General features: G+C 45.5%; 1 protein-coding gene across 1 annotated transcript in view; it reads left to right on the top strand.

The window, feature by feature from the left end:
* The window catches only part of HAAO (3-hydroxyanthranilate 3,4-dioxygenase), a 138,083-nt gene that overhangs the window by 87,957 nt on the left and 36,849 nt on the right, over positions 1 to 13,277 (top strand). The window contains exons 6-7 of the mRNA XM_078779368.1: positions 261 to 304; positions 521 to 666. Coding sequence (XP_078635494.1) covers positions 261 to 304; positions 521 to 666 — 190 coding nt within the window. The remainder of the gene's footprint in view (positions 1 to 260; positions 305 to 520; positions 667 to 13,277) is intronic.

The raw sequence follows: 13,277 nt of genomic DNA, 5'->3' as shown, positions 1-13,277 counted from the left end.
TGTTACATTAGTTATTTGTGTCCTTTATAACATCCCTAAAAACAGTAAGTTTCCTGTCTGGAATAATTTTATTTTTTATTAAAAAAAAAAAAAAATTAGTTATATATATATCTATATGTATTACAAGATAATTACAAGATAATTTTCACTTATGCAAAGCTTTGGATTAAAAAATGCATTGATGAATTGATGTGATAATGCTGATAATAATAGTCGTTACGATTTAGCTATATGTTGATTACCTTTCCTGTCTCGTGCAGGTTTATGGAGTCGGAGCAGTGCAGGACAGGTGTTCCTGACCCAGGTTAACATGATTAACAACAACACACACAGCTTCCATTATAATAACCTGTTTGATTTATTCTCTATTGTCTACTTGTCTTTTGAGCACTACATTTGGACCGCTGCTTTCAGTGTGCCATTGCAATCTTTCGAGAGATATCCACCATCATTGAACCTCCACACACCGATCCCTATCACCTTTCCCTCCATACACGCCATCATATACTGTATTCCGCAGGAGATTTTCCAAAGACCTGCCCCGTAATTGTTGATGTGGAGACGGTCACCGAGGAGCCATTCCCATTGGCCTTGTGCCTGAAACAATTGGAGCACGAGATCTCTGCCAACGGTTCAGCCGTGGCCGTGAATGGGAAGGAGATCAATGTAAGATCACACGACCCCCACAATTGCACTTATATACATCCCACCTGCCGTGTGTGGCACAGCCTGTTTCCAATTACTGCACCAATCAGTCTCTGGCATTTCAATGCCAGGTACACGCCGGGTGTAATTGCTGATGAATACGCTTGCTAATTGGAAACTGTAACTCAAGAATTCTTCGGTTGATCAGTCCGTTTTGTGTCCCCATCTGAGCACACGGCTCATGCTCACTGTAGGATCCTATAGGTTCAATCCCCTTATACTGTACGTTGATTTTTATTATCGTCTAGCAAAGTTCTTGTAACTCGTGTCTCAGTACATCGATGTTCGAGTTAGGGTTAGTTTCTAAATTTCCTTGTTCTGCACGCGGTGAAGGTACAAGCTCCTCCATAAGCCTCAGATCAATTTATAAAGAAAGGAAAAAAACATGGCCGAATCATATTTGCATTACTCCAAACCAGCTGAAATACCCAACGTTGCCTGGGCAAATTCAATCAAATATGTATTTAAATATTTTGTGCATGACAATTACAAAACATATTATTGGGAAAAAAAGCCAGGGGCATATAAAAGGCCCCTTTATATAAGGGTATGTGCCATGTGGTAAAATTTAGAAAAGAAGGGACATTCCAAAAATCTCATATGCATGCTGAACTACCCTTGTGTTCTAAGGAAGAACCAAGTAATGCTCAAGAAAAGTTCATATAAAGGAGTGCCCGACATCTGCCAAACAAAATACATTTTCTTCTACATGCAGCTGTATGAATCAAACTAGCACTACCATTGGGTCAATAATATATTAGAGGTATAAAGTGTGTGTGTGTGTGTGTGTGTGTATATGTGTGTGTGTGTGTGTGTATATGTGTGTGTGTGTGTGCGTGTGTATATGTGTATATATATGTGTGTGTGTGTGTGTGTATGTATGTATGTATGTATGTATGTATGTATGTATGTATGTATGTGTATATATATATATATATATGTCGGAACTGGATTTAGAACTTGGGACTCAGAAGACTCAGAGAAAGGAGCAACGGATATATTTATTAGAACTCGTTACACAAGCTTGCGGAGAAGCAGAATGTCGCAGGAGGCTCACACAAAATGACCAACACTACAACAAGATGCTCTGAAAATAATTCGATTTAAACTTGCTATATATAAAGAATATAGGGTGTGGTTTTGGCTCACAAGATACAGAGACAGAATGGGCTCATTGGTCCTCCCACCATTAGTCCCATCCTGTTGTTCAGTTAGTTAAAGGAAGTTCATCCAAGGCCACTCATAGGTTAGCTCAGATAAGGAGATGGTCAGCAATATGTGGCAGCATGTTTACAACTTTCTGTATAGAGACCTTGGTTGGGAAAGTACAAAGGGAGTGGGCACTCATAAATGTGTCAGCCCACTGGATATTGGCAAAGTCATATGGGAGGCAGAGAGATAGCAGCTGCAACCAAGGCCAAAGAGGGGAACTAAGAGATTATGCCATCCCAGGGCAAGAGCTCACAAGCACAGGACTCCTTATTAGGGTATTACACATCCTCAATGCACAAGAAAGGACTAAGTATTATAAAAGAGTACAGCAATCAGTCAAAACAAAACATATAATTGGTTATACTTGGTAATTGGTAAAGCAGCAAGAAATACAAAGGGGGAGGGGCATAACAGCTCCCTACATACCGCCCTTTTGGATCTAAGATACAACGTTATCTACGAGCCAATCAAAGGCCTTTATTTCAAAACAAAGCAGAAACAAACAAATCAGAAAAGTCATTCAACATATCATGCGAAGGCAGCCCAGTGAGCATGTCCCGTACCCAAAGTACCACACATAGCACTCAGCAGGATGATTCGCGTCTGTATGTGAGTATGCAATGTAAGTCCGTAAAAGCAGGGTGATCAAATGGCATAAAAAATCCTCCAAGAGAGGCGAGATAGACAGTGTAAAAGGTTCACTAAACATACCACGCGGATGCAGCCCAGTGAGCATGTCCCGTACCCAAGTACCACACATAGCACTCAGCAGGATGATCCGTGGGTATGTGGGTGTATGTGGGTGTATGTGGGTGTATGATGTAGGTCAGGTGTAGATGGATGTATGAGGTGAGACCGTAGAAGCATGAAGATCGAATAGCGCGTCAAATCCACAATGAAGACCTCTGGTTCCGCCGGGGTCCACACCCAGGAAGATCTCCCGACCCACCCTTGGTCCACAGAGGTGCGGCCAGGACTCCTCCCCGACTGGAGCTCGCCCAGGCTTCCCCAGGTGAAATCCTTGGAGATCTTCAGCGCTCAATCGATATTCATGTTCATGAGGTCTCTTACATGCTGGTGATCTGGGGAAGACACAACATCATCAGTATCAGGTGGCTTAAACCTATGGCCATAAAACAAAGCATAACGGTCCAAAGGAGGGAGAGCAACTTCCTTTGGGTCAAAGTCGAGATCGTCCGAGGCGATGCTGCTTCCACCGCTGTTATCCATGGACGAATCCGTAAAACAATCAGATTCGGAACTCAGAGTATCTCCACGATTGAGTTCCTCTCCATCCGGGCTTGGGTTTGCAGTTGGGTCCAAATCCCGAACTGGGTCAGTGACGTTTGACTCACTGTGAGCTTGTGAGACATAAAGGTGAGCTCGTGAAACATAAAGAGGCAAGGCCTGCATTGAGACATAAACATCAGTCGGGGACCCGTGCAAGTGGCCCACATCATCATTGGTAACATCATCAGTAACATTATTCTCAGGTGGCGTAGGCTTGCGGCGTCGGCGGCCAGCAACAGTCATAGCCTTACACATCGAGAAAAAATGCGAGGAATCCCTTAGGAACTCGTTGGCGTCTGCATGCGACATGTTGGGGTCCAGAGTAATCGGCCTCCTGGCAAACTGAAATGCTCTGAGGTCCGCAACTGTGTAATCAAAATCATTATCGGTAATCTATCTATAATGCCAGCAATCTCTGTGTGTCTGTCTGTGTGTCTGTGTGTCTGTGTGTCTGTGTGTCTGTGACCGCTGTTTCTCGACAACCACGGGTCCGATATACTTGAAACTTGCCAGGTATATTGCTGGGGACCCGAGGATGTGCCTTTTCAAGGTTTCATATTAATCGGACAATTACTTACCGAGCTATGTCCAAAAAACGCTTCAACCAATCAGAGAGCAGCGAGCTATCACGTGTGCCGAACGTGGCGATCAGACTCTGCCTCGGACGGCACATTTGACAGCGTATTCATTTATTTCACGTTGGAAAACTATGTTGCCGTTAAACTATGTTTTAAAACGAATTCAAACTGCGATTAAATTAAAACGATTCATCCTAACTGCGATTTGCGAACTTCCGGACAGTGACGACTGTCCGGCAGCACGCTTTCCGGCATCCAATCACAGAACGCTTTGTTGCGTAGGCGTGGCCGATGTGAGACGAGCGGAGCTGAGCGCGTTACGAGCTGACCGCCATTACGGTACGTAATTCGATTTCTTATGCGCATTATTTCTCCCAATTCATTCATCTCCCAATTTCTCCCAATTCAATTCGTATCACTAATAAAAACGAATTTGCGATTCATTCGCTTTCCTGCGCGTTTGTGCACGCGATGGCGATTGCTTTACCAAACTCCGGAAGCCGTTCGCTTTGGACCAAACCATTGCATGAGGGGGGGGTTCTGTGGTCGTTGCGAATGGACCAAACCATTCATGTAAATAGAGGGGGGGGATTGTCACTGTACTCGCAAGCCGTTCGCCGTTCGCTTTGGCGTTGCGAATGAACCAAACCATTTCATGTAAATAGAGGGGGGGGGGGGGGGATATAATTTTAGATAGATATATAGTACGGACAAGTACTTACCGAGCTATGGCGATTTAGCCGTTCGCCGTTCGCTTTGGCGTTGCGAATGGACCAAACCATTGCATGTAAATAGAGGGGGGGGGTTCTGTGGTCGTTGCGAATGGACCAAACCATTCATGTAAATAGAGGGGGGGGGGGTTCTGTGGTCGTTACTGCCACGTGGTTTCAAAGTTTTTTTTTGCTGTTGTTGTTTGCACGCATGTTTTTTTGCACCCACGTACGGGCACGCCCTAGGATGTTTACACACACACCCCTACACAAATTTTTTTTTTTTTTTTTTTTGGCAAGGAACGGGCACCCACGTACGGGCACGTCCTAGCTTATATATAGTACGGGCATGCCCTAGTCTATCTATAATTCCAGTAATCTCTGTACGTCTGTACGTTTGTACGTCTGTTTGTCTGTGACCGCTGTTTCTCGACAACCACGGGTCCGATATACTTTTAACTTGCCAGGTATATTGCTGGGGACCCGAGGATGTGCCTTTTCAAGGTTTCATATTAATCGGACAATTACTTACCGAGCTATGTCCAAAAAACGATTCAACCAATCAGAGAGCAGCGAACGATCGCGTGTGCCGAACGTGGAGGACACACTCTGCCTCGGATGGCACATTTGAGAGCGTATTCATTTATTTCACGTTTGCAAACTATGTTGGCGTTAAACTATGTTTTAAAACTAATAAAACCGAATTTGCGATTCATTCGCTTTCCTGCGCGTTTGTGCACGCGATGGCGATTTCTTTACCAAACTCCGGAAGCCGTTCGCTTTGGACCAAACCATTGCATGTAAATAGAGGGGGGGGATTGTCACCGTACTCGCAAGCCGTTCGCTTTGGACCAAACCATTTCATGTAAATAGAGGGGGGGGGATATAATTTTAGATATAGATATAGTACGGGCAATGCCCTAGTATCAACAATGGAAGAACAATCTTCGGAAGCGGAGATCTCATTGTCGCGGCCCAGTGACTCGTTCGGGTCGTCGTTCCAGGATCCGCGGTCTGCAGTCACGTCGACGGCCGGAGTGTCATCTGGAACCCCGGTCAGCTTGTCGGTCATCACCATGGCCTTTTCTGGTGTCGTCTTCAGTGTCCATCCTGTGGTAAACTTTCTCACACACGCAAGGACTAAAGCCTTGATTAGTACACAACAAACCACGATTCCAAGGACTATTGCCAAGGCGGTCAATATCCACTTTACTATCGTACCTGTCCATCCTTTAAACCAGCCAGTAAGCCACTGGTGGGAGGCTTCTCGATCCATTCGATCCTTTGTCAATATATGAGCACTTTCTCTTAACCTTATAATAGCAGCACTGACACCCTGTGAAGGATCAGGAATAAAAGTACAACATTTACCCTTAATTATCCCACATACCCCTCCTCGTTCTGCCAGTAGCATATCTAACGCAACCCTATTTTGCATAACCATTGTACGCAGGTGGACAACCGTGTCCAACATTTCGTCATGTGCTGTAGCGGTGTCGTTGGCCACCTGTTCTAAAATTAACGCAATTTTGTCAATGCGGTAACTGCTCATGACCGTCCCAGCCCATGGGAAGAAGAAACCAACGGCCTTCTCCCAATCAGCGCCGTGTAAGGTGGTGGTGTCGTCGTCATGCCAATAGGTGCTTCGTTGTGTCCTTATGAGTGCAGTGGTATTATGCAAGTGTTGTCGCATTTCCATCTCTGGGAAAACTGATCCTAAATAGCAAATTCCTCCCCAATTATCAGGTAAATACGGGTAAGCTTTATTCCCGCATACAAACATGGTCCCGTGCGGAGCCACTAAATGAGTGGTCATGCAAGTGAGAAGGCCTGGGATGGTGTTTGTCCCGTTTTTCCCCTCTCCATGCCAACCGGAGGTGTGTGAGGTTATGTAATAGCGAGCTTGTAATATTCACTAGCTGCCTGTGTTTCCTTTCCCCAGGGTCCGCAGGGAGGGTATTCTTACACACGGACCTGCCCATCAGTACTTGGCCCTTTTCCTCTAAGCAGAGGGCCCCCTGTGCCGGTGTTACCATCGGCATGTTGCGTCCTATCCTTTGGTTGGCGGCCTTTCCTGCCGCCTCGTGCGCCCTTGCGTTGCCCCGAGCAACGTCAGTGTCCGCCCTTTGATGGCCGCGACATTTGATCACCGCAATAGCGCGGGGAACAAAATGCTTTGGAGTAGCCCTTCCAATTCTACCACGCGCACCACAGCCCATATCCACCACAATTTACCTGTACCCTCTACCTATTTTAAACTACTATCCACGGGTATTCGTGAAGGGGGTCCATCTTTCCCAACCACTCCCTTCGCACCAGCCACTCCACGTTGTCCATAAACCTCTGAGACACACACACAACCTGTCCATTTCACAGTGAGGTGGGGTGCAGATCAATTCTGAAATAACAAAGAGGGTTTTGTCTGAAATTCGTCTCATGAAAACCCATCCAAGAGTCCAGTGTGACAGACAGACAGACACAGACACTGTGACACACAGAAAACCCCAGGTACACATTGAAACCAGCTTGTCCCCAGATCCACAAATGTTCACTTTCTCCCATTACAATTCCCTTATTTCATTCCCTGTGCAAATTAAACCGACAGTTCAACCCAAGGTCGCAGCACGAGTCGGGCCTGGTGTGGGAGTGAACCAGATAAGACTTTGGCTGAAATGTCTGCTGGCCCGACCAAGCCTGTTTATTAGATTAAAGGAAACGCATTTTAAATGCAGTGAATTTTCTTCTAAAAATGGCAAAATGAAATTGGACGTAGCTTTTTTAAGCACTTTTGACAATTTCCACTTTGGACTTTTGGTCCAACCACCACTTTTGGTTTTGGTCAAACTTTTGACTTTGTCCAATTTCCAGCTAACGTTAACCTTTAATTTAAACCAAATTGCAACTGAAGTTGCTTTCCTGAACCCAGGCAGTTACATACATCCCTGCTCACGCCACACAAGATGACAGGTGATCCACTTTCAACAGATATCACACTACACAGAAACCCTTGGCAATGCAACAACCAAACTCCCAAAACAACAACAACAAAACATCCAATCCACCTCAATGGCTCACTTAGCAGCTCATTGTGTCCCTGTCTATCTCTTCTTGCATCTACACTGTTCACAGCAAGTCCAATTCATCCATCAAGCCACAACATATACCCAGAGTATATGTAACAACCACTCAAACTTAATCCAGCTGCACATACCGTTTTCCCAAAAACTCACAGGGCAGTCCAAATCCAGACCAGTCATGCATTTACATGTAAATATTAGGTATAGTATCTAAAATTAAACAAATGGTCGACTTGCAGCTCACAGATGAAAAGCTTGTATCTTTAAGATTGATCTAAGCTTCCAACATTTCAAATCGTCACTTGAAACGTCAGCTTATATCAACAATACTTGCTCATTCCTGGAATCGCACGTTCAACCCTTTGTGTCATGACACAATATCTATTTAAATAACTATTTTCCATTTATACATTCATAGAAATGTTAGCGTCGGTCACAATCCACATGGATTGTAGCTGTCAGCGAGCGAGCCATCCATTCCATACAAGTTATTTCACACAACCATTCTTCATACACCTGGGTTTGCACACCTGTGCCCACACACTGACTCCAGGCTTCTTCATTCAATACAATGCACTCACCCACACTCACAATACTCTGCTCACTAGACAATACTCTTCTACACACACACACAGCATCATTTGATCTAACTACTCCCTTCTGAAACTTGCGCTTTGCAGTCGCCCCTTATATTATTGCGCTCCCCCATCACTACAATCCACCAACGTGCCCCACCACAGGCATCATGCCACCACTCAGCCCCACAGCCACCCATGGCCACTGGAAGCGACACTGACACTCCGACATTGATACTCGCTCCATCTACAACACATATTTACACAACAACATCAACCTCAACTTCAACTCGGAGCACACTGACGTCATCTCCCATTTTCCCCGTCCCATATGCACTAGACTATAGGAATTAAAATTAAAATTGAACATAAATCCACAACAACTTAAATCAACGTAAAACCCAGCGGTTTTATCAACAGCCCAGCCACTTTCCTTGTTCGCTCTCCTTCTGTGGAACACCAGGACTGCTCCCTGGAGCTGTCATAACTCGCCTTCACACCCCATCCAACCACATATCTCACTCAACCTTGCCAAAATCCAATCTATTTACCTTTGTTGCACCCAACATCTGTCCCCCATTGCCCATCAAAAGTGCCCACTCCACAACCCACAATTTTCTCAGGGTACACACCTGTCTTTACTGTCGAAATCCATGTTTCAGAAATATAACTCCATGGCCTGCTAGACAGCCAGACAGACACAACAATGAAACTATAACCTCCATTCTCCTTCCATGGTGAGTTTGTAACCCCAATTTGTCTTGTCAATTTGTTCCATATTATTCCCATATTTTCCTATTCCCCTTCCAATGGAACGTAAATCATGGAAGTAAGTTACCAAAAGAACTCCCCTCCAGGCCAAAGGTGTGTATTTCACACCTCTACAGCATTTCACACCATGACATAATTTTAATCCTTCTCATTACACAGCTCATTGGCTCCCATGTCCTGTCAAGCAATGTGCAGCTTCACAATGTGCTACATCCTTTGGATGGACGTTAAAATCGACATTCCCGGCATGGATTTCAATATTTATCCAATAGCCAATGTTAAATTCAATCCCACCTGCCCAATAGCTATTATGAATCCCAATATCCCAATATAAATTGTTTCAACTCGACTTTCAACCAATTTTACCGCCAACAAACCACCATTAACCTACCTCCCCCTGTTATTTATTTATTTTTCGTAAATAAACAAATAAACAAGAAAATAACCTAGTCTGTTTATTGAAAATAAAAAGTTCCCATATGTCTTTCCCTGTAACACTCACCACGGGTGTGCACTCCCGCAAATACCCCCACTCGCGTGCTCCGATGTGCCCCCTCGCACACTTGCCACAACATAAAACTCCCATTTACTGGATTAAACCTTGGCCCTCCGTGGAATCGCACCACAGACTTACGATCAGACAAACAGGCAGACACGTCTTTCCTACATGACATCATACATTGGGACCTTGTCAGTCGGATCACAGGCCACAGGAGAAATATTCTATTTTTAGCTTACAAAAACCTCCAACCTACTCTCCAACACCGTCAGGTTGGAGAAAATATCCGAGTAAGTGTTTCTACGCCCCCTTAACTATTTCTAAGCTTTCTATGCAACCCTTTAAAACTCACAATAGTTCAATTTCAGCAAGATTTTCTTTACTATTTTCCCACGTCATTCATGCCTAATACACCTCACACATCCATACATACAGCACAAGTAGCCAATACCAATCGACATTGCATAATTCTGCAAGCAATACAAGAAACCCTTTCATACGTCAATGACACACACACACAATGGACACAAATACATACTTCAATGACAGACATCCATATATACATTTATTCATTCATTCATATACCAATGAGTCTCTCAGACGTCGCGCGAACACCGGATCGACTCCAACCATGCACCTCCAACAGCCACTCCCCTGCCAACCTAGGCAACGCATTTTAAATCATGCGTTTCCCTATACATTCTCCATACCACGTGACTGACAAACCAGCTCGCATTTCAAACCACTGCGCACATTCAGCAGTGTGAACAGTCGCAAAAATTCACAGCACAACGACCTGAGTGGGTCGTGTACAACGCCTTATGTCTCAATCATTCAAAAGAAAGGGGATTCTTAGACCGGGGTGGAAAGGGTGAGTTGGGGTGAAAAGGGTGGGGCAGGGAGGGTGGTGTTGCCTGGAACCCCGGGACAGAGCTCAGGGCTGGGAGGGTAGGGGTTTGGTATCTGCCTGACCCTCCCACGGGGACTTGACTTTCAACGAGCGGCATCAGTCACTCGTTAGCCTGCCTCTCTATTTCCTTAACCGCTTCATCCTGCATTTTATTCGCCTGTTTCCTCAGGCCCTTGAGTTTTAATACCTCACCGGCCAGGCTGGCCTGTTTCGATCTTGCCTGTCACTTCATCGCTTCTTCCTTCCACCAACCAAAGACTTTCCAATAGTCAGGTGGGAAGTGTTTCGTGTCCTGTTCTAACTTTTCTAATGCCTCATACAACACGTCCAATTTTTCCAGCGCAAAAGACCCTTCTTCTGGCCACGGTTCACCTAGATCCTTAGTCAGCGCAACCCATGACTTCCCTGGTCTCGCAGCATCATAGCCATACCTCCGAAACATGAAAAATGCTGGGGTATTTCTAAGCGGTTCACCTGCCTTTACAGTCTTATTACCCATCCTGTTCCCCATCCTAGGAAAATTTAGTTTACCGACGTAGCCTTGTACCCGTGAGGTTCGCCCGCCTCGCGTGGTACGGCCTTCTACCTAACTCTTGAGAGACTCGTAGCCTTGTACCCGTGAGGTTCGCCCGCCTCGCGTGGTACGGCCTTCTACCTAACTCTTGAGAGACTCGTAGCCTTGTACCCGTGAGGTTCGCCCGCCTCGCGTGGTATGGCCTTCTACCTAACTCTTGAGAGACTCGTAGCCTTGTACCCGTGAGGTTCGCCCGCCTCGCGTGGTACGGCCTTCTAACCTACCCTTACTGTACTCTCCTGGCGTCCTACGCCCGTGTAATACTTCTAACCTTACTTATAATTCCGACGTCTCCCAGGTAGGCCTCAGATCGGGACGCCGCCCTTATCCTTACCCTCACAACCCAGAGATCTATTACTCCTTACCCTCAGGCGCCCAACGTGGGGCACTTCCCCTTACGTAACGTTACCCTAACGAGTCCATAAACAGTCAGTTGCTCCGGGACCCAAGCGGTCCGTATTTAAATTTAGGTTCGTGGATCAGGTTCGAGCAGGGAACGGAACAAACGGCATCCGAGCAAGAGAGTGCGTTACAATTTGGGCTGACCCCCAGGCTAAAAAGGAAAAACAAAAGAAACCCACAGCTCACCTGACCCGGATCAATTGCCAGCTGGTCTCACCACTCACTTGCCTGGGACTGCACAGACTGATCCCACCGCTGCCACCACTTGTCGGAACTGGATTTAGAACTTGGGACTCAGAAGACTCAGAGAAAGGAGCAACGGATATATTTATTAGAACTCGTTACACAAGCTTGCGGAGAAGCAGAATGTCGCAGGAGGCTCACACAAAATGACCAACACTACAACAAGATGCTCTGAAAATAATTCGATTTAAACTTGCTATATATAAAGAATATAGGGTGTGGTTTTAGCTCACAAGATACAGAGACAGAATGGGCTCATTGGTCCTCCCACCATTAGTCCCATCCTGTTGTTCAGTTAGTTAAAGGAAGTTCATCCAAGGCCACTCATAGGTTAGCTCAGATAAGGAGATGGTCAGCAATATGTGGCAACATGTTTACAACTTTCTGTATAGAGACCTTGGTTGGGAAAGTACAAAGGGAGTGGGCACTCATAAATGTGTCAGCCCACTGGATATTGGCAAAGTCATATGGGAGGCAGAGAGATAGCAGCTGCAACCAAGGCCAAAGAGGGGAACTAAGAGATTATGCCATCCCAGGGCAAGAGCTCACAAGCACAGGACTCCTTATTAGGGTATTACACATCCTCAATGCACAAGAAAGGACTAAGTATTATAAAAGAGTACAGCAATCAGTCAAAACAAAACATATAATTGGTTATACTTGGTAATTGGTAAAGCAGCAAGAAATACAAAGGGGGAGGGGCATAACAGCTCCCTACATATTAGATATTATCCCTACATCCCTACATATCATATAATATATTAGAGGTATAAAGTGTGTGTGTGTGTGTGTGTGTATATGTGTGTGTGTGTGTGTGTGTATATGTGTGTGTGTGTGTGCGTGTGTATATGTGTATATATATGTGTGTGTGTGTGTGTGTGTGTATGTATGTATGTATGTATGTGTATATATATATATATATATATATATATATATATATGTGTGTGTGTGTGTGTGTGTGTGTCTGTGTGTATATATATGGCTAACCCTGCTCTAGTAGGGAAAATGGCCTTAAAATTGCCTGTTGTTGATGTGTGTGTGTGTGTATATATATTGTTACGGATCTCAGAGTATGGCACTCCCCTTACCGGGGGGGGGGGGGGGGTTAATCCCCTCGTCTATTAATCTGGCCGTCTCTGGTCCTGCAGCTATGACGTCACTTCCGGTCAGCGCTGAATAGGGTGGTAGGCCAATTGTTCCTATTACCTAATTACCAGCGCCTTCCGGTAAGCGAGGAAATGAGCCCCGCCCGAGCCGCGGACAAGATGGAAGATTGCCAAGCGGTTTAGCAACCCGCAGCTCGAGCCGTTAACAAAGGGACTAAACCCGATTATAGCGGTTGACCAAATCGTGCCACAGGTACTCAATGGGGAAAAGACTAAGACGATCGGACAAGAGGAAGCAAAGAATACGAAGGGTGAAGGAAGAAGAAATATGGTTTATTACTATCTACAAGAGGAAACGAAAGAAGGGAATATACAAGGAGAGGAAATAAAAGGACATAGGGCAACCTTAGACACTCTTATATAACACGCCCCTGACAATACAAACAGACTCACACGAAAGGTAGCTGGTAGGGGAGGAAGGTCCAGGCAGATGGTTCCAGGCGAGGGGATGGTCCAGGCTCCGTGTCCGTGGGTGAAGGACGGCTGGCAGCTTGACGTCATTGGCGCACGACAGGACCTTACAAACGCGAGGGGCTGGGATGAATGCACGTATAGCGTACCGAAC

This window comes from Myxine glutinosa, chromosome 5 (assembly GCF_964187855.1).
Source record: "Myxine glutinosa chromosome 5, kmMyxGlut1.1, whole genome shotgun sequence".
Lineage (NCBI taxonomy): Eukaryota > Metazoa > Chordata > Myxini > Myxiniformes > Myxinidae > Myxine > Myxine glutinosa.
This window is presented reverse-complemented; position numbering and strand designations above follow the sequence as displayed.